The sequence below is a fragment of the Brachycentrus maculatus genome, unplaced genomic scaffold, assembly GCF_059751285.1.
Source record: "Brachycentrus maculatus isolate JH-2025_06_01 unplaced genomic scaffold, ASM5975128v1 h1tg000067l, whole genome shotgun sequence".
Taxonomy (NCBI): Eukaryota; Metazoa; Arthropoda; class Insecta; order Trichoptera; family Brachycentridae; genus Brachycentrus; species Brachycentrus maculatus.
Genome location: NW_028280821.1, coordinates 514,241 through 536,989, shown reverse-complemented (window position 1 = coordinate 536,989; position 22,749 = coordinate 514,241). Strand labels below are relative to the sequence as shown.

At 30.6% G+C, this 22,749-nt stretch overlaps 1 protein-coding gene across 1 annotated transcript in view; it reads left to right on the top strand.

Annotated features, from left to right (window-relative positions):
* Window positions 1-22,749, top strand: part of LOC148311326 (agrin-like) — a 128,524-nt gene that overhangs the window by 5,886 nt on the left and 99,889 nt on the right. Inside the window, exons 2-3 of the mRNA XM_088256793.1 lie at window positions 10,504-11,654; window positions 20,494-20,526. Of these exons, the coding sequence (XP_088112919.1) occupies window positions 10,742-11,654; window positions 20,494-20,526 (946 nt within the window). The 5' untranslated portion in view covers window positions 10,504-10,741. The remainder of the gene's footprint in view (window positions 1-10,503; window positions 11,655-20,493; window positions 20,527-22,749) is intronic.

Below are 22,749 nucleotides of genomic sequence, written 5' to 3'. Positions count from 1 at the left end.
AAAAAAAGTAATGATTTAAAATACGTGTTATAATATTTCTCGAAAGTAAATCTACATGTTTCAATCGTATCCATATTATTATAGCGGCTGACAAATACCCCAAGACTAACATTTTTGGTTTGTATCAGCAAGGCACATTAGTTAAGTGTATTTTACAGAAAAACTGTGACATTCTCCCCTTTCAATAAATTGATAGCATCGGTTCAAGTATTGCGCCACATTTGAAACAAACAAAAGCATATCTACAGACTGAAAATAAATATTTGCATAGTCAATGAAAATTCGAAGAATGACTGAAAAAAATAAAGATTTTATTTTTGCTGTATTGGTTGAGTTGGGAAATGATGAAAGCTTTTTTACAAACAGCCTTTTACCTATTTAACAACTTGTTGCCTTCATATAGGGCTACTAATCCGTCCAGTTATGACCAACGTGCCACACTGGCCGTTATCGATTATTTAATCGCGTTACAGCACTTTTTACTGAAAACGTCAGCTTGCGTGTGATATTTTTTTACGATGCTTAAAAATTATCGCGTTCCTAATTAAAACAGCAGATTTAAAATAATAGCTTTAACCTGATTATATTATATACGCAGCTCCCCCTTGAAAATAACCAACACCCTTTGAAACATGTTTTTACATTCAAGTGAGACTCGCTTAGCGCTGTTTCAGTATTACGCGTTGGTATTAGCAATCCCTTTATCGTGATTTTTTCTTTCCACGGGTTTCTAATTTATTTTAAAATTATAAACCCGTAAAGCTACATCTTTAAAAGGCTTGTCTGCGGGGTAAGATAGTGAGGATAGGGAAGGTAAAATGTGAAAAATACAACAAAAACAGCCAGACAAGTTAAAAATAAATCTTTCTTTAATTTATTTTGCAATTAACGGGAATCGAACCCACGACGTCAGTTTTGCAGTCAAGCGTCTACCCAACTACGGCACAGCTCTTGTCTGTCTAATACTTGCTGTACAATCTGGTTTGTTAACAAAATAGTACGAACCTTATAGTATCCTGGGTGGCTTGAATTTAAATTCAATTCAATTTTAAGATAGTAAGTTTTTGCCTCGTTTGTCTGAACTTAACTCATGCCTATAATGTCAATTTTCTGTTAAAAGGATAATAAAAAAAAACTAGCGATGATATGTAAAATTGTTGGGAATCATTGAAACGCTCTTAGAGTGTCAAAAATGAAGACTGTAAGATGCATATCAGACAAGAGTCTTCGAGATAGACTAAGAAACGCCAGGATCAGACAAATATGCGAGATCGAAGATGTCGTTAGGTGGGGAAGGCAACGAAGGAGACAATGGTTTGCGCATGTGAGGAGAATGGAACCATCCAGACTCCCCCACATCGCACTGTCCGGCCAACCCCATGGACGACTCCTGGGCAGACCACCAAAGAAATGGGTCAATAGCTGGGAATCGACATCGCAGGTGGTTGATCCCTCTTAAAAACTGGCCACAAGGCCTACAACAAGATGAAGAAGAAGAGAATTTGGGAATCATGATCATTGTGAATCTTGCCTTGCCTTCATCTGATAAAAAAATCCAGTCCAAGGTCCAGGAATTGGTTAGAGAGTTGACATAGATCTTGTTGAGGTGTCCTCTGATATAGAATCCCGAGAAGAAATAGCCTGGCTGGTATTCCACCACAAGACTTGAAGTTTGTTGATGGTTCCGGGGAGCGGAAGCAGAGGGAGTAGTCAGCCTGTCAGTGAAGGCAGACTCCTGTTGGTGTTATAATCCCCTAGCAGGGATGCTTACTTCCCTGCCGCTGTCACCCTGGGTATTAGGTTTTGGATTATATATTCTGTTACATATGCCCCGCTGTCAGTGATAGGGACTTTGAAAGCATTAGTAATTTATTAACGTTTATCTTTCCTTGCGATACATGTTGCATCATTAATTTTATACCAACATAAGTTTTAAATAAAAGTAGTTATATCACGTGTGGGTCTGATTGGATCCATGTATTTTTAAAGCCGATCCAGAAATAAGGCCAAGTTTTTAGAGTACAAATTCATATTTGTCGGATCATGGTTGATCTTTGACGGGTTATCGACATCATCAAGTGTAAAATAATAATTTTAAATATAATATCGTGGGTGTACTGGCAAAAAACGTTAACTGGAAAATATGCAATTTTGACTTGATGATGCAGTATTAATAATGCAGTAGTTTAAAATGTCATATACATGTGGTTTAAAAAGTAAATTCAACTACAAGTTTTAAAGTGGATATTTTATTCAGGCTAAAAGCTTTCAATAAAAAGGACTATTCAAACATGGATTTTATAGTTAACGTTTTTTTCCAGTATACCTACGATATTATATTGAAGTGATAAACACGTATTTTAAAAGTTTTTGTTATTCTTGAGGAATTATTATAAGTAACAACTGCTGAAAGTCATTTCGACGACGGTCTAAAGAATCAGTGGAATGACAAGTGCACGAAGATGAAAAAAATAACGTTTTTAAAAATGAAAATCAAAAGAAATCAATAGATTTTCAGAAAATGTTCAACCGTGATGACCAAAATTATAAGTCCGTTTATACAAAACGATTTTTATTTTATTACAAGTTCAGGAAAGAATTCGTTTAGTTTCGTTTTGTGCTGAAACTTAATGAAAAGTACACAACCTGTCAAGCCCGGTCTTTATGTATTATTATGATTAAATTCATTGTTTCGTCATTCTCTTTGTGGTAAGACATGGTTAAATTGTAAATGAAAACAATTGTTTTTAACCACTTAGTTATATTTATTTTAACCACTAGTTTCGTAAGCTACAGAGGCTCCATCATCTAGTCTGACTATAAACTAAAGCATAAATTATTATTCCCTCTTCCTAACTTACCCCCCCCCCTCCTCACTTACAGGACAGATAATGATTGATGCTTTAGTTTATATGCAGACCCGAAGATGGAATCACATGTAGAGTCCGAAACTAGTCGTTTAATTAAATATAACTTAAGTGGTAAAAAACAAGTGTTTTCATTTAAAAGTATCTTTTAATTTTTTTATAAATATATTCGTATAAAAAGATTAACAGCTTGGAAAGATATCAATTCAATTTCAGTCTCATTTTTTTTATCTTCAATCTTTATTTCTTGTACACACATGATAATATCATCTGTTTCTTATTTTATATTGTAGATTTTCGAGCGAGACACCGAGGCATAAGAACAGAAAAACAATTTTGTTCATAAACAGTGAAATACATATAGTAAAAATCTAAATAAATTTTACCATTCTTCGATATATTGAGTAATATTTGCCTTGGCTACCCCGAAATTCATGAATTTTTTTAAAAAAATGCATTAAGTTAATAATATTTTATGAAAGATAGGCGAGTTAAGCGATAATTATTAAATAAAAATTAATACTTTGTTACTAAATTCTTTGTTATTCACTGTCAAGAAAATATGATCAATAAAAAAAGAGATTTTGGGATTGAATGTTAAACTTTTGATGCACCCATCGTTTTTGAACTTTATTGATACAATGCGTAAACATGTCTTATGTTATTTAATATAATTTAAAATAGACTTCGTGATTTATTTCATGAATCAATTTGGCAGTCTCTTCTTGCAATATTAATCCATTTTAAATATTTTTTTTACTTGATAATTATGACAAGCTCGTAAAATCTATTTTGACACGAACACGGTGTTTGATAATGATTCTAAATGCATGGAAACACATGTAACAATAGGTTTAAAGAATTAGGGGAATTTATCAAGTAAAGTTTACTTAAAAAATCTTGATTTGTGTTAAAGAAGTTATTGTGATTAAATTATTTAAAATAAAAACTTTTATATTTCCGATTGTTATATGTGTGTTATTACTATATAAATATACGTGTGTGTATATATATATATATATATATATATATATATATATATATATATATATTTATATATATATAAATATATATATATATATGTTTATATATATTTATATACATATATATATATATATATATATATATATATATATATATATATATATATATATATATATATATATATATATATATATATATATATATATATATATATATATATATACATATATATATATACATATATATATATATATATATATATATATATATATATATATATATATATATATATATATATATATATATATATATATATATATATATATATATATATATATATATATATATATATATATATATATATATATATATATATATATAAATATAAATATATATATATATATATATATATATATATATATATATATATATATATATATATATATATATATATATATATATATATATATATATATATATATATATATATATATATATACATATATATATATATATATATATATATATATATATATATATATATATATATATATATATATATATATATATATATATATATATATATATATATATATATATATATATATATATATATATATATATATATATATATATATATATATATATATAAACCAATGGATTAAATAATCTCATATCCTGTCCTTCGAAGTAATGTAAGGATCATGCATGATGGAGATAAATCTTTTTCCATGAGGTAACCCATACAAAGCGGTACAAATCTCTAAAAGCAATATAATAAGTGATATGATGGACGTATGAAGGTACATTGGCTTACTGGATGGGTTGCCATATATATTAAGATCGGCCGCTCTTATCTGTTGACTTTTGCGTTACACCCTTTGCCCTATGAAAGCAGAATGGCACCCCAATTCTACACATCCTGACGAAATCTCAATTTATGTGGCGATCAACCAAAGGTATCAAAAGATTTAAGGTAACGAAATTACTTTAAGACGTCTTATAGTACTTCTCCCATTCTCTGACGACATCCTTCCTTTCCTTTGTCATTACTTAGCTTCCTTCTATCTGCGTCCTTCCTTTCTCATCAACGAAGTTTTTATTTACTGTCGCTGCGCATTTTATCCTAAATCCCCAACGTTTTTTACAGCGGTCTTTTAACAAAATTACGAAATAAATGTTTTAGCCAGAGCTTTACAAACAAAAGGAATGAATGTTTTTTTTTTAAATAAGAGAATTCGCAAGAGGGATGTATTCTCGGTGTAAGCTGGTAAACTTTAAGATTTTTAATTAATGTAATAGCTTTTTGTTTATATTGATACAGGCTTATTGTTGGAGGGCTTCTGTGTCTGTTTATATTTGATTAATAAATTGTGAATTATTTATATAACAAAATATACAAGATACACGTGGAATTGTGATCCTATGATAATGATTTATTTTTTTAAACATTCAAACAAATATATTTCCTACAAAGAAATAAAAACTTTTTCGTTATCTGCGGTGCATTTCATTTATCAAAATTAATTAGGTTGAGTTTACTATTTAGCTTAAGTTATAAGCAAATGTATCGAAAAATAAGTTTTAAAAGTATTTTTTTTTATTGAATGTTTTTCGCAGATACTTTGTGGCGCTTTTTATAAACTTTATAAAATAAAACAACTTTGATTATTTTTTTAATTTGAAATAGTGTGACAGTTAAATAATTATTTTTTTACTAACATTTTTATTTTCTTTGGTAATATTTTATGAAAGAAAATATAAAGATTTTTTAAATACATAATATAAAGCATCGTTTACTATCATGCAATACAAATAAATAGTATACTAGCCTGGAACGATAGGACAAAAATGAGTTAACGTTAATTGCAAAATGTTAAAATTAAATGAAATAGAAATTAATTAAACTTAAATAAATTTTAATTCAAATGAACAATTTCTTCATTTCTTTGTGTGAAATTTATTTTAAAGAATTTTTTTATTTAATTTTTAAAAACTTCGTTGGTATAGTTAGATTTGCTTTTTTACGTATACGGTAGGTGAACTCTTATGTATTTGTAGATATGGACCTCAGATGGTCATGACTATATAAAGACTACTATGTTGAAGATGAAGATGAAGAAGAATATGGACATCTGGATATTAAGGGGGCTCATACTTGTCATAGGCTGATTAAGTTATCAATTTACATACGTATTACATTCACTATTCTACACATGATTAAAAACCACCTTTTCAAACCAACTCCTATATACAATATATCGTTAATCTCATGACGATTTATTTGGGAGTTCACTAGAGTCATCTATAGTTAGTTTGAGAAAGCTTTATCAGGTCATTAATAGATTATTTTACATACTTTTTTTTTTTTTTCGGAATCTGAGCCCACCATCCACCCGCAGCAGTTATAGAGTCCTGAGGGACTCTCTGTCAGCTGCACATAGAGGAAAATCTTCAAAATATTTCTGAAGAAATAAATATTGCTCTATTCAATTAATGAGGGGGGAGGAGGATGTACGGACAGAGGCCGACACTTCATCCCCACCCCTCGGGATACCCTCATTACCTATTTTAATTTTAATAAAATAAATACAATAAGAACACAACAAAAAAAAAAAAAACAATGTTTCCAAAAATAAAAAAAAACAGAATACAATTTAAGACGAACACAAACAATGACTTAAAGACTAAAGTAATAGAGAACTAGTAACTAATATTTAAAAACAAAAAAAACACCGTTATTTTACATACTGGGAAACGGGAGAGAAAAAATGAAAACATGAGTTTTTGCGATTTTTTTCGGACTGAGTAAAAACATGATCAGCAGCTATGACAGCGCCAGGCAGTAAAGACTATGGAAATGGATATTATATACATATATGGGGAGAATGATTATAAGTTGAATAAGTCTTTACTTAAAATTAAGGTTAACAAAACAAAATAAAACGTTAAAAGTGTAAAAAAAAACTGGTATCTTCACTACCTGGTACAATTTCTGAATAAAAGTGTAGCGGATTATAATTTCCTGACATTATCTTCATTTTGCTGTCAACACCTTTCTTATCTCAATCTCCTTAATATTAAGTAAAGAGAATTTCTTCATTAGCCGAACACCGCGACGGACGCTGCTTTTTGAAAACTTTCCCGCTCATTGTCCGCTACACGAAATGTGAATTAAACTCATTCAAACGCTACGGGGACGTTCACGTAAAACGAAATGAGTTCCATACAATTTGCCAAAATTTCAGCAAGCGGTCAAACTTTTCATGTCGTATTAGCGTAAACTGTGCCCGTAGCAAACCTCGGAGGTTATAATTTTCATCGCTGTCCTTAAGCGATTTGTGAATCATGTACTTTACACTCTCATAAGGTGGGTAGTGAATGAAGTCGGGTTTAGAATACACTGATTATATGGAACCTTTCTAGAATATTCCGATAAATCGCTCTTTTGCGGACGACTCAATGGTCAAAAGGTCAAATGATTGTCGGCTCATTGAGCCTACCCGCACTTTCATCTTCCAAGGGTTAGGTTCACCCCTTTTATGAAAATATCTGTTCTTCATCCCTTACCTGCCGCCGTAAAAAACTTACCTCAGAAACAGGCGTGGGATATAATTTTACAGGAGACAAAAAAAACTCCGAAGATCGAGTAAGTCATGTAGTAGGTATATGGGTTTATGGCTGAACCCTTAGCTTTACTTTTGTATCGAACTCTTTTTTATTGCCCTTAATAAAATGTGTACATTCGGTCATTTCTTTGCTATGCGAAATGAGATATTTCGTATCTCAAACTTGGGGATAATATTTTATATTATATAAGCTTTTATGTTTATGAAAATTTTACTTTTAACAACTTCTTTTTCGTTCTAATTTAATGATGTTTTAAAAAGACAAATTCCTTGATGCATTTCGCAAAGAGGCATAATTTGGATAAATCTGTTCAAATATTTTTTATAAAGTCAAATCAAGTAAAAGTATAATGAAATAATATATTTTTTCAATTAATTATAAATATAAAAGAGTTATAGACAGGTAAGGTATAAAAATACTTAAATTTTTGGTATAAATTAGTAAGATAACTAAAATAACTAAAAACGTTAAAATACATGGCAAAAGTCTAAATATTTTTATCAAAGTAAGTGTCTTAAATCGTTCATTAGAAAGATAATTAAGAATGTCATAGAGATAATACCACTCCAATTATAATTTGATTTAATGGTTATATATTCGGTTTTATCTCTGCTAGGGCTATAAAAAAACTGATAACTGCTGTGAAAGCCAACGAAGCTGTAAAAACGTTATGTTTTTAATTTACGACTCAAAAGGTCAATTAGAGAAATCCAAAAATTTAGGCCCGTAATTTTGTGTAAAAAAAGTTTGAATAACTACTCTGAGCTAAGATTTTTTTCTTCTATCTAGTTGTTTGATAATGTCCTTACAAGGCAAAAGAATTGTGAAGGATTTTTTTTTTATGTTTTTTAAAATATAAAATAAAGAACTTAGTAGACCCTTTAAATCCGTGTTTGTTTTTTTTATTTAAATATAAACATATAAATATTTATACATTCAATGAGATTATTTCCTGTCGATATTTCTTAAAAATAAATATATTTTTTTTTTAAAGGAATAACCTGCAAAGCGTCTATTTTAGATGCTTGTCTGCAGGTAAGTAGTAAGGATAGGGAAGGATAATGTGAAAAATACATTACAAATACCCAGACCAATTGAAAATATATCTTTCTTGAATTTATTTTGCAATTGGCAACTTTGCCACAGCGCCTGCCTTAATTGAATGATTGTAATAAATAGATTATAAATGTATATTCTTTTTCCGAAAAATGTGCTATTTATACTGCAAAAGGGAGTTACATTTATAATCTATTTATTACAATCATCAAATTTCTTGTATAAAGGGGTATCACAGTATTAAGTGCGATACTCAAAAATAAAAACGTGACTAATAAATTTGTTTTTGTTTTGCTTTTTCACCGAACTTCGTAAATAATAAAAAAAGCTATAAATTAAGTAAATTTTTAGCGTTGAGCCAAATTTAACCGATATTGTCTAATAATAGTCGTAAATCTACTTTTGGGTTTTGTAAGATTGAAATATGGCCACTGTCATTTCGTTTTGACATGCGGAAAATTGTCAAAAATATAACAAACGTACAGCTAAGAAAATTTATGAAAATTCCGTAAGGTAAACCGTTTACGATTATAAAACGATTTGTTTATTATTTTGTATTAAAAGATATCAACAAACTTATTAAAGAAGTTTTCAACTTTACAATACAATTCGTATTAAGCTTTATCTTAATTAAGATTTTAAAATCTCTTTTTGATTCCCTTATCTGAAAATAAATGTGAATAAACACTAATGTACCGCTTACCCTTATTCAACGTAAATCTACAAAAAAAAATCATTTAGAAAAAAAAATTAATTATAAAATGCTTGATTTTTTGCACTTTTGAAAGAATAAATATTCTTTTTCCTGACGCCTTGAAAAAAAATATTTTTGGTTATTAAAAAAAATACTCATAATCTATTTATATATATCATAATCAACAAACATCATATACCTTAATCGAATATGTTCGACGGCATTTGATGAAGTAAGACAGTGCCAAAAATAATATTTCATGCATGAATTTAAGATTATTATTAAAAATTATTTTTGTACTAATCAATTTTTTTATGTAATCAACGTTTTTTTATGTTTAGTATCTCCATAAACTAAAATTTTAATTCAGATTTGTTTCTTTTTTTTAAATAATAAAAATGATTCACCATATTTCATTAGGTTATTTTAGAAAACTAAATTTCAAACTCTTAATAAATTAAATAAAAGGTTCTTTCCTACCTTTTGAGGTAAAATTCAATGGAAACAAAAAATGACGCAATGTAGATCACATGGCTTCAGAGGAAACCCTTCAACGAAAATGCTTTTAGGGCTTATTTTGGTGGTAGTTTTAAGCTCATTTTATTAAAGTCTTTTAACATTTTTTCTACAAAGTAAGTCTTTTATGCTTTAAATATGTTATGTTTAATAATGAAACTCAATAATATAACTAAAATTGTATTGTGGCAAACACAAAATTAAAGCATTTTTTTTCAAATAATTTCTCGCGTGTAAAATTATTTCAAATAACGGTACATTATTAGAGTATCGAATTCAAATAATATTTACGCAAATGCTTTCAAAACCTTTGTTAAGTAAATGTAAAGGAAATGACACCGGTAAGCAGTAGAAAAATCTGTAATATGGCGACAGGGCTTATATTCCTTGTAATAAAATACACGCACATTGTGTGGAAGGTGGCACATTACTGTTCCGGGACGTGGGACCTTTATGGAGTAGGGATATAGGGGAAATGAAAATAAGGGGCGAATTATCTAATGCCGGATTACAGATTTTTAGACGGAGATGAGAAAAAGAAAAAGGTTCGCTAGAAATAAAATTTATTATGAAATTTATTTTACCGAACCAAATTTTATACGAGACTCAAATGGTATTACGGTAATGTAATCTTTGTGGAGGTTTCCTAATGTGACAAGTATTTGATTAGATACTGTACCATTTTTTATCTTACATTTTTATCCCACAAATTTTTCTTCTTTTGCTTTTAACAAAATGTTATTTTTTCCATTTCAGATGTCGTTGACGCCACGCAGGACTTAGTTATTGTGATTTACTTAAGATAGCCAAATACATAATTATTATTAAAAATGAAGATAAAATACTTCTTTGAAATAACATAAAATAAAAATAATTGATATTTTATAGAATAAAGCTCTAAATCGACGTCTTCCCCTAATTCCAAAATCTATTATTCTAAATTAGCTTAGCAAAATATGACGTTTTACTTGTTGTAGTGATATTTTCCGACAATATGTTACGTAATATGTTCGAGTACTCATCCCCCGTTAGTTCGTATTATACGAGTGGCAGTGATCGAGTGGATGACACATATTACACGCGCTACACGCCGCAACATGTTCCCGCTGATGAGCGTTATCACTCCGATGACTGGCCTACCTCGTCACCGGACTACGCGGCCACAGTCACCAGAGACTTGAGACAGAGGCAAGAACCCTTCGAAGAGAGAACTCGAACTATCCGTCCCGACGACTACTACGATGACAGAAACAGACTATACAGAACGGAAGACAGGTTCAGCGGAAGATCAGCGAGGAGTACGAGGTCGGACCAAGATCACAACTGGTACCAATCTGACAGCACCAGGAACTCGCAAAACTACTCGACGATCAGGAGACATCCGGCAGTTGATCCTTCCGCTTACAGGACTGACAGCGAATCTTCCGGAAAAGACGGATTCGAAGGTAGCAATGATAGAACTTTAAGAGCGGAAGAGAGAGACTGGTATTTTGAAAACACCTCCAAACCAAGCGGGAAGATGGATACTAGAAGCCGCGTGAATAGCGGAGAAAAAGTAAACGAAGTGTATAATAACAAATTGAACGAACCTCATTTAGAGCACAGTATGGCTAATAATGACCCAAACTCGGCTCAAGTGTTAGGACTACAAAAGAACTTGGACAATTCTTGTTGCGGTTTCTTAGGTAACGCGGATGGAACGAACAGTCGCCCGGTTGGGGGGCTTGTGGCTTCTTACGGTGTTTTAGACAAGAACAAAGGTGTTGTTGTAGGGGTAGCTGGACCCAGAAGTGACGCTTCAGGAGACTGCTGGCGCGGATGCTGTAAACCTGCTATCTTCTCATTACTTCTACTGTTGCTGCTTCTAGTATTCGCGCTGGTCGCTGGATTATTACTGTACTTCAACTGTAAGTATCCATTTTTATTTAACTCACTAATAGATTAACCATGTATCATTGAACTGTGAGTGTTTTGTATTTTTTTTAAATCTAACAACCACACTGCTTCTCCGCAGGGGTAGACGGAAAGGATAAAACACTACGCTACCCTATATTTGGAAGCATACTTCACTTTTTTCACACTTATGTACATACTCATACATACCCGCCGATTAAAATGACAATATGAAATACTACCTGTATCCGGCCAAGCGTTTTTATAGATTGTCTGATTGAATGGAAATAATGGAAAATAGAATTTTTTTTTAAATTTAATTGTGATTTAAAAAAATATTAAAAATCTTCAAAACAACAATGCAATCGGAATTATTGAAAACGCTAAGTGACAGCACTTGTCAAAAAGCACGCTGTCTGCCTTGAATTATATTTGGTATTGAGTGTGTTTCTGATGGCACTGCCATTTCAGTAAGAAAAGAGTTTTAAAAAATTATTATTTACCTGTCATCTAATACGTTTTAATTCATTCGTGTTGTGTCAAAACTTCAAAGCAATCGGTGAATAATTCAAGGATATTTAAGATTTTCCACGAATGAACTTTTACATTTATATTTATAACTGATGTCCACATTCCACATGTCCAAACCATATCAACACACCTTTCCTAATTTTTCGATAATGCTTATCTCAGCTTTGCATTCCTTCTTTATTTTACTTTTCGAACATTTATCATACATCGTTTTGTCGAACATTCTTCTGAGAGATCGCATTTCAACTGCATTTAGACTTCTTTCAAATATAAGTTTATCATAATTGGAAATATTATATATATGAAACATTATAAAATAAACCTTATTATTCCATATAATTTGTAGTCAAATTTCATTTGGAATATCTAGAAATACAAATGAAGTCGTGTTCATAAATCAATTAGCAATAAGAAAATTCGATTAATTTACATCAAAGGAAACGAACACTTAAGGTTAAATTTACACACTTCAAAAGGTACCTTTATGTAGGTAGTAATATATATTTTCATAACGTTGAACTGAAATTAATTTATGCGTGTTTACAAATGAAAATTAAGTATGTATTTCTTCCTGGAAAATAAATTTAACGCAAAAAGGGAAATATGTATTCATCAGTTATGTTGATATTTCTTGATAAATCTCCATCGAAATATTTTATTTTTCTTCTTCTTCATCTTGGTGTGGCCTGTTTTTAAGAGGGATTAGCCTCCTGCGATGTCGATTCCCAGTTTTCGACACATCTACCATAGGGTTGGCCGTACAATGCGATGTGGGGGAGACTGCATGGTTCCATTCTCCTCACATGTGCACACCATTGTCTCCTTCGTTGCCTTCCCCACCTAACGACATCTTCGATCTCGCATATTTCCCTGATCCTGGCGTTTCTTATCTCGAAGACTCTTGCCTGATATGCTTCTTAGAGTCGTCATTTCTGACACTCTAAGCGCCATTCAATGATTTCCAACAATTGAACATATCATTGCTAGTTTTTTTTTTATCTTTTTAATGGAAAATTGACATTATAGGCATGAGTTAAGTTCAGACAAACGATGCAAAAACTTCAGAAAGGAAGACTTTCTGACACTATTAAAATATATCGAAGTATATTAACACAAATTTTTTAAACTTTTTCTTCTAACCCTCATCCGTAGCTAATGGTGAATAGGGCACTGTATCGTATAGAAGCAGTGTTATCTTGATCGTCAAATACACGAAGGAAAGGTGATAGCCTTCCGCTTCAGGTACCAGTCCAGAGCCATATTAAATAAATATTAGACTAAAAAATCCCTAATATTTATTTTGAACCTCTTAGGAATCAAAGCCGTGACCTCCAGTGTGATTGCCAAGCATGCTGACCGTTACACTACGGAGGTGGATGAAAAAAATACACACTTTATTAAATAAAAAATATATTTTTCTGTAGATTCAATTTTTTTTATCAAAATCTGACCAAATCATAGTTTGAATTCGCAAAGGAAGATATCTTTTGAATAGTGTTCAAAATTATTTTAAAAGATGTAGTTTTCAACCTCAACCACGAGTATACTGTAATGTAAAGGGTAAATGGGTACTTTAGAGACCCAAAAAAGTTGTAGGAATAAAAAGTTTAATCGTTTCAAACAATTCAAAAATAAACCTCCAAAAAACAATAACGAAAACTACTTTTCATATCCCCTAGCAACTAAAACACAAAAATAGTACAATCTTTTTACCACTTGGCTGTTATAACTGTGAAAAGATACTCCGTTAACTATGTAATTTAGATTACTTTCACTTAACTTCTGGACCTTTATTTTAAACAACTTTGGAATTTAAAAATCAAATTTTAACCAATTGTAAGGAAGATACTTGAGAAAAGAAAATTAATTCATAAATTAATTTTTATCGAATAGGAGTAAAGTTTCTTACACTGTTTAGTTAACTTTTTCGCAGGCGTGTAAAAGCGAAAAATGACCAACAGTCATAGCATGTATACAAGTTACAACATTTTGAGTGTTTCCAGATCGCGAGTGTTTTTGCCTAGAATTTTCGCTCATGAATTATAGTAACTTTAAACATAAAGTTTTAAACATAAAATCCACTCACGAGCAGGCATAGACTATGAAACTTTAAAAGTTGAAGCGTTGAGTAGGGTCATGATAAGCGGTGTTGCATAAGCCGTAGCTAGATTTTAGAGTCACTTGGACGTTAGGTAATAAAAAAAAGTGTTTCCAAATACTTCAGCACTCCACCGTACTGAAGGTTCCAAATTGGATTCCCATGGGGGGTTCAAATAAATGTAAGTGATTTTTCACTCTAATATTTATCCAATATTACCCTGGACTGGTACCTAAAGTGCAGGGCCGATCACCTTTCCTTCATATGGTAATGATCAAGATATCACTGCTAGCATATGATGCAGTTCCCTATGTACCATTTATTGTGAATAAGGGCTTGAAGAAGATAATTGAATTCACAATAGCAATATATGTATATATGAACAAATGAATTCATAATAGCAATATATGTTGCATTGAAAAAACTTTAGTAAGAAAGCCAGTGTGTAAAAATAATTCGGGGTTTAGATCTTGCACACATCCAAACAAAAGAGCCTCTACTAAATAAACGCATCCTTAATTCAACAAAGATAACTTTCATATGATGCAGTGTCTTATGCATCATTAAGTGCAGATAATGGTTTGAAGAAAAAAATAAGAATATTCATCTTACGAGATTTCTTATAATGACTCTTAACTGTGAAAATATCTGCGCGAAATTGAAATAATATAATATATATTGTAATATCCTTCTAGCCCCTCGTCGGCGTATCGTCACCAGCTTACGCCCCGAGGCGTGAATGGCGTGAATCTGACAGCTACATGTAAATTTAAGATTGATTATATGGAAATGTTTAGGGATCCTAATGTACCTTCTTAAAAGCTGTAAAACGGCGTACACATAAAAACGGCACCCTTTATTGCTACGTCAGATTTTACATAACAGCCTCGAGGTAGGCGTACATTGTTCAAATATTATTATCAAACCGACGGCTGCTTGGAGAAATCAATACTTTGCATGTAACCGATATAAACTTTACTTTGTAATGAATGGCTCAGTGGCGTTGTCGCGGGCCGGCCACTGCAAAATGAAAACGAGAGCGGAACTATGTAACGATAAATTCATCAGAAAACATGTAATATGATTTTATTCAGCAATGTAATGGTGTGAACTTTTTCTCATTTCAGTGTAAATGAATTAATGCGATCCCTCAGACGATTGTACGTCAAAATGATGTATGATAGATGTTGGAATGGTGAAATAAGGTTTTTTTTTTGACATCTCATCAAAGGTCAAGAAGAATATGGAAGTCTGGGCATTTACGGGGCTGACGACCATCATAGGCTGGTTTAAGTGATCACTTTACACACGTGTAACATTCACCAATTCTACCCATTATTGACAACCTCGCTACTCAAATTCTTAGAAGTTCTATATATATGAACAAATTTTGAAACATTGTTCTTGAATCACTAGAACTTCACTAGAGACATCTATTGGTGAGATGAAAAACAGATTTTATGAACAAGTATTTGAACACACTCAAAATGTTGTAAATAAGGTAAAAATGCAAGGTTGAGATAAGCATTATCCATAAAATTAAGAAAGGTGCGTTCAGATGGTTTGGGCATGTGAATCGAATGAGTGAGGAAAGGATAGTAAAAAAAGTAGTTGATAATGGAAGTAGAGGAAGATCGAAGAAGAACGATTAAGTAGTTAGTTAATTCAAGGTAGATGAAGAAGAATATGAAAGTCTGTACCCCGTGATTGATAACCACTGTACTGAATTTTTTGGAACTTCTACATATATCATAAGTCTCATGACGCTGTTCAAATAAATTCCCAAATGCCATCTTTGTTAGATTGAGAAAGCTTTTATTTAGCATTGAGTCCTTTTGGATGTATGCAAGATCCAAACCGCGGATCATTTTTACATATGGAGAACCCAGATTTGTTAATAAGTATTTGTGCACCCTTATAATGATGCGAATAATTATGTATGATGTTGAATGCATTAAAATACCTATCATAATTGATTATGAGAAAATGTGGTATTTACCAAATGTAATAAAAAAAGAGGAAAACGAACTAATAATAATAATCCTTTACTATAATTTTTTACTCTCCCTGTAATATTATTTAAGCAACCTCATTGACGTCACTTTTGTATTGTTAATATGAACATAGTATTGACTACATCATATATTATTTTTAACGCTTACGAGTAGAGTAGGGTGAACAAGGGTGTTGTAGCCTCCCTCCACCCGATTATTGCCCAACTGATTTCATATGTAAATATTATCTGATAATGGAAACATTTTGAGCGCTGCCTATATAATGAACGATGGTTTTTAACTTTTTCTTTTGAGTAAACTCACGCATTCAGTTTTTAGAGCTGATACTAATACCATAAATTACGTTTTCCATTGTTTTTTATCTTCAAAGTTAAGAACACGTTAAAACGTAATTATAAGTCTATGTGCATAAATTCAATTCATAATATAATTCTAAAACTTATGCAAATTGTTCAGTAATGGATAGAAAAGTGAACGTTAGACAAGAGTATATATAAACTGATTACTTAGATAGCTATGTGCCAGGTCGTAAGCCTTGGAATGCTCTGACTTCCATCTTCTCCATTATCAAAACACCTATTAAACACCTTTGATTTATATTAATATATCATCTGTAAGGTAAATTATTTAATACCTGAATGAACAAGACAAAATTATGGTATTATAAATCAATTCATAAAATATTTTTGGTACAATAAAAATTTAATAACATTTACAATATGAAAAGTTTAAAAGTTAATAAATATTGACTTAAAGTCAATAGCTAGACTATTTTAAGCCTAGTTTAAAATAGCTTTTATTTGATACTTCGTTCAAAAGAGCTTTTTTACATAACGGTACAATGGATATATATTTAAAAAATATTTACTTTAACTAATATTAACGCAAAACGGGTTTGCTTTGGTCTTTAATTTTTATAACGTGTGAGTCGGTACAGCTGATTCAAATATTTAAGAAAATTAAATTGGATGTAAACTAATAAAAGGTTTTTAACCTGACTACTGTTTATAAAGGATAATCAAAATATGCATATGTATACATATGTGTAGAATTTAAAGTATATTGAAATATTATTTATGCTTTACAAACAAATTAATTTGGTACCGTGTATTACATTTTGGGATCGTTTTGAGAATAATAAGTGTAACAAAGAATAACAATTATTTTATAAAAAAATATTTAAATATTGTTTATGGTATTTTTTTAATTTTTGTTTTATTTAATTGATATTCATTATATAAATGTCATATGGTTCCTCTTCTATTAAAGTGGATTTTTAAATTCTGTCTATTTTGTTGAAAATACAGTCGTTCCTAGTAAAAACACATTAAATGTCCATGTGTTTGCGACTTAAAAGACTGACCAGATTGGAAATAATGCTGCGTTGTCCGAATTAAGTACGGCTGACTCCATTCCCAAAGCTTTATCCTTCCATCAGTGTAGATATACCTACGTATTTATGTGCTATAGATAAAAGTACGTATAAATACGTAGGATTTATTTTATCTACGTATGTATAATATATCTAACGCTTACCCTATTCGGGAAAATACCCGAAAAAATAGACTTTTAGCCAAAGTGGCTTTATTTTATACAGAAAAATAGAGTAACAAAAACACATTTAGGTAGGATTTTTTTCCAAAATAAAATAATGTTTACGTACAATCATGATACCATTTTTGGATCACTACGCCTTATGATTTCATCACGAGTATTTTAAGTAAATATTTGATATAAAAATACTATGATTGGATTCATCAAATTTGTTAATTAAATATGTGTTTTTCATCCAATTTAAGAGTTAACGATTTAACGTTATAGTGCACGTATGAAACATAATTACACAATTATGACAGGTGGCGTAGCGTACTTGGGTAGACCCTCGACTGCGAAACTGGAGTCGCGGGCTCGATTCCCTCCAATTGCAAAATAAATTCAACAAAGATTTAATTTCAATTAATCCGGGTATATGTGATATATTTTTCCCATTTACCTCTATCCTTACTATCCTACCTGCAGACAAACTTCTTAATATAAAGGCTTTGCGGGTTATTCCTTTTGAAAAAATTAACAGCGATATAAAACGTTAATTTTGGATATAAAAAAGGTTGTTTATTTATATTATTCAACAGTGTATTTACGATACAAAACGCTGGACTCTTACTCAACTCCCACAAACAAGATTGAACCATGCGAAATGTGGTACCAAAGTAGAATGCTAAAAATATTGTGTAGTAGAGTTTCTTGAAAAAACATGGGAAAAGAGAGAGTAGTTATAAACACCATAAAGAAAGGAAAGGTAGAGTTCTTTTGGTATTTTATGGGGGAAGAAAAGGACGTAATTTCACGTTCATATTACTAGGGGAAATAGAAAGAAAACGCAGCAAAGAAAGAAGAAGTACCAACATATTTTCTCGATTACGAAATTGAAAGAGCGGATACATGACTATTCACGGCGTTTGAGGGTTAAATAAAATAAACAAGAAGGTTGGTCTTTAACACGTTTAGAAGAAGTGACAAGATCTATTTATTTATATTGAGCAGTGATACTCGACTGCTAAAGTAGTGTTTCGGGTTTGATACCCGTTTATAACAATATAAAATATTCTTCAAAAACGTTATACTTTCAAAATAAATTTGTATTTTTAAATCTATGTTGAATTTTTTTGTTTTACTTTTAAATATGTCATACATAAATCATCAGTTAACATACGCAATTTGTGAATCTAACAATTACATATTTCAAGATGATTTACTTTGTTAATTTATTTTAAAGCTGCATCATATATTTCATTAGTAGTTACTACACATAGGTACACTAAACTCAAGAACTTTTGAGCTTTATCTTTCAGAGTCAATTTATAATGGTCGTAGGTAGGTACGTTTATTCCTTTGCCTTTACTAGTAAGAGTCAGCTCTTTGTTATATTATTAAAATGAAACAAATAGTAAAACGTTTGTAAAAAGGTAATGTTCATAAAACGGGTCGTAAAGTGTGATGCATACTGTATCGAGAACATGTTTGTTCTGTGGATGTTTTTGCTTGTATTATAGTATAATAGTCAAGACAAGTTGCTGTTGGAGAGATCAAGCGCATTCGGTCAAAAGCCACAAGCTAATGCTGTTTCCTGTGTTTTGGTACTTTAGTTTCGATATGCAACTTCTTAGTTGGAAAGTCCTGCAGTGGGGGTGAAATTTGTGATGTTGATCGGTCACGTGATCGTCCCTTATTTACATTTGCATATCACCCCCACCCTCAGTTCTGGGTGGGAAAATTGTGGCCGGTTGACAACGCTCAGTTATAAATATACACCCTCGTGTGACATTTGACAAACATTTGTGACGCTTTAACTGGGCATATGTTACGGACACATAGCTTGAATAATTTGTAATTGGGACTGTGTTGAAAAGTAACTAAATTATAGTTAATTTTAAATACTTAAAAATACTTTACTTCTACTTAACTTTTACCATAAAAACATGCATATTATTTTTTTTTTAAATTATTAATCAATGAACCTTGATATATATTTGAGGATGTTATATCAAAAACGATTGTCAATTTATTGAAATGAAAATATAGAATCCCGGGATCGTAAAAGGATTAAGACCTGTCATTGTTTGGTTTGAATTTCATTATTTTATCTTTGGATAAATTAATCGTATTTTTCTTAAATTAAATTGAATATATCGTTTGTGTAAGAAACGTTTCACTTTTTTCAAACAGATAAGAAATTTTGTGAACTAAGAAATTTCTGATAATATTGTCGCTACAAGTTTTAAAACTAAAACATTATAACATAAAAAGAGAGAAATACACAAAAAAAAATTTTAGTGGAATTAAAGTAATGTTCTGGGTATGCGTTTGGTGCTTTGGAATTTTTTAGTTGTTTTGAAAACGATCATTTAAAGTGATTAAAGAATTCACGTACTAATAAGTTAAAATAAGCAGATCCATCTATCACCATTAAAAGAGCATTAAATGCGTATTTAAGATGATCGTCTTGATAGAGAGTTCTTGGTGTCCAATTTATGGAGTGTCCACTTCATGGAATTTTTATCCCACATAAGCTTTTGAGGTATTCATCTAGAATTATTTTAATGTTTTTTTAATGAAATTTTTTACATATATTCATAAATGATATCTGTTATTTCATTGGGTAAAAAAAATGAAAATATCTGTATTTTTAAACACACCCATTTTTTTCAGATATGAACTTCAAACCAACTGCGGTTCCTGAAGGTAAGTCAACAATTCTTTATTTATTTTTATTCATATTTATTTATACATTTCATATTTATGTACTTTTTTCAGAAAAGTAATTTATTACTATTCGTATTGTCTATATATAAGAATAAATAAAAACACCTCTTTAAAATCTACTTTACTTAATTTTTCATGTTTTTTTATTATTATTTTTAACATAATAATTTATTTTGCATATCGCTCACTCCTTTCAACAACGTCATAAATCAAAAATCGTCAATTTTCAGTTGTGCATGTTTTCGGAATGCCCAGAAAATGTACTATATCCCAGCAAAAGAGGCATATTTTTAACTTAATATTTACCCGCTACAGGGCAGAAAGTGTTGTTTTTGCATTTTGAAGAAAAAATATGTTTAATTATTTTTTTAAATAAACTAGTTATTTTTCAAAAGGAGAAAAAACCTTCATGCTTTACCTAAAAAGATCTGTTGCACAGTAAAAAGTTCAATAAGTGGCTTGATATTTATTTTTTTAAAAATGTATTATATTTTTAAACTTTAAAAACGTTCACTTGAAAAATCAAGTTTTTTTATTTATGACGTTCTTGAAAGGAGTGAGCGATATCTTTACCTTATTTGTAGCCAATTATGTATGTAGAAGTCACTGCAGCTTAATGAAAAATTACAAAAATCGTTAATAACATAAGTTCTACGCATCAGAATAATAAAACGTATTTATTTAGCAAGTTAGAGTTATCGGAATTGATTGTGGCGTGATACATCTAAAATGCATACATCTTAAAACTTTTTAGACCTGTTTTTTAAATCGATTCTTGATGACTTGGTGGCTTTGAATTGTAATCTTCCGAAAAAGCATACCTTGTGAATTTTCTGAATTTTATATATGTAATTTACCTCATTCGTCCACCTCCGTGGTTAGCGTGTTTAGCTACCGTTTTGGGAATCCCGGGTTAAATTCCCAGATTCGACTTTTCACTCTAATATTTATTCAGCATTACCCCGGACTGGTACCTGTAGCGGAGGGCTAATCACCTTTCTTTCATGTGTTAAAGATCAAAATAACACTGCGTTTATATGATGTAGTGCCCTATGCACCATCGGCTGCGAATCAGGGTTCAAAGGTAAAGAAGAATTTACATCAAAATACATATGTTTTGTATTATTTACAGATATTCATACTAAAGTGGAAGCCAAATGCTCCCAAATTCAAAACTAATTTCGATTTATAAACGATGAAGATGCTTCCGCGGGCCAAAATTCGATACATATTTTTTCTACAAAAATGTCTCACTTTACAGAGTGTAATGGTATTCAATATGCAGGATCTGGCAGATAGGCCTCTGTGCTTCGAAGCCAAGGAGAGTTTGTTTTAAATTTGCTCCGTATGCCTACAAAAAAGGGTCGGCTTAGACGATAAAAGTGAAAGTTGCGCCCACCACATTACTACGGGGGTGATATTGTTTTCCACCCCTTTGTGGCCAGTGGTCGAGCATTTGCTGAAAACTATACCTTTGTAAATCTCTATCAGATTCCTGAAAATGAAATTCTGAAATGTTCATTTTCTGATACTTCTGCTTTTGAAAAAGTCACTTTAGATGTTTTTAAAACAGACAGCTAATTTTATTTTTAGTATTTGTTCTTTTTTATTTAACTTTTTAAAAATTAAAAAATTTCTTATTTTTATTACATATATTTTTAAAATTCCAAAACCGTCAGAACAAGATCAAGAGTAAAGTTAAAATTATCTTTACTGCATATTTCGAGCGGTATATATTTATTATAATTCCAGCCGTGATCTAGCAAATTGCTCATAATTAAAATCAAACATGGACATATTTATTAACCTTTCATATTTTTGAATATTTTTTAAATAAATTTGTTGGTACTATTTACTTTTGTTGGTCAAATTCACTAGTTCTAATTCATGATGCAGTGGTCGTCGCTTTGCCTACCATGTTGGAGGTTCCTAGATCGATTCCTAGGGAGGTGAAAGTAAATATAAAGTTTTTTTCACTCTTTTGTACATATAATAATCTATATAGTAGTATTTATTTAAATTGTATTGTACCCTGGACTGGTACCTGATGTGTAAAACAAATCAACTATCTTTCATATTTTTAACGATCAACATAATATTGCAACAATTTTAGCAGTGTCCTATGCATCATTGGTTGCCTCGAGGTTAAGAAAAAGAATTTCTTCGTTTTTTGTTTGTTTTCAATGCCTTAAATCGATTCAT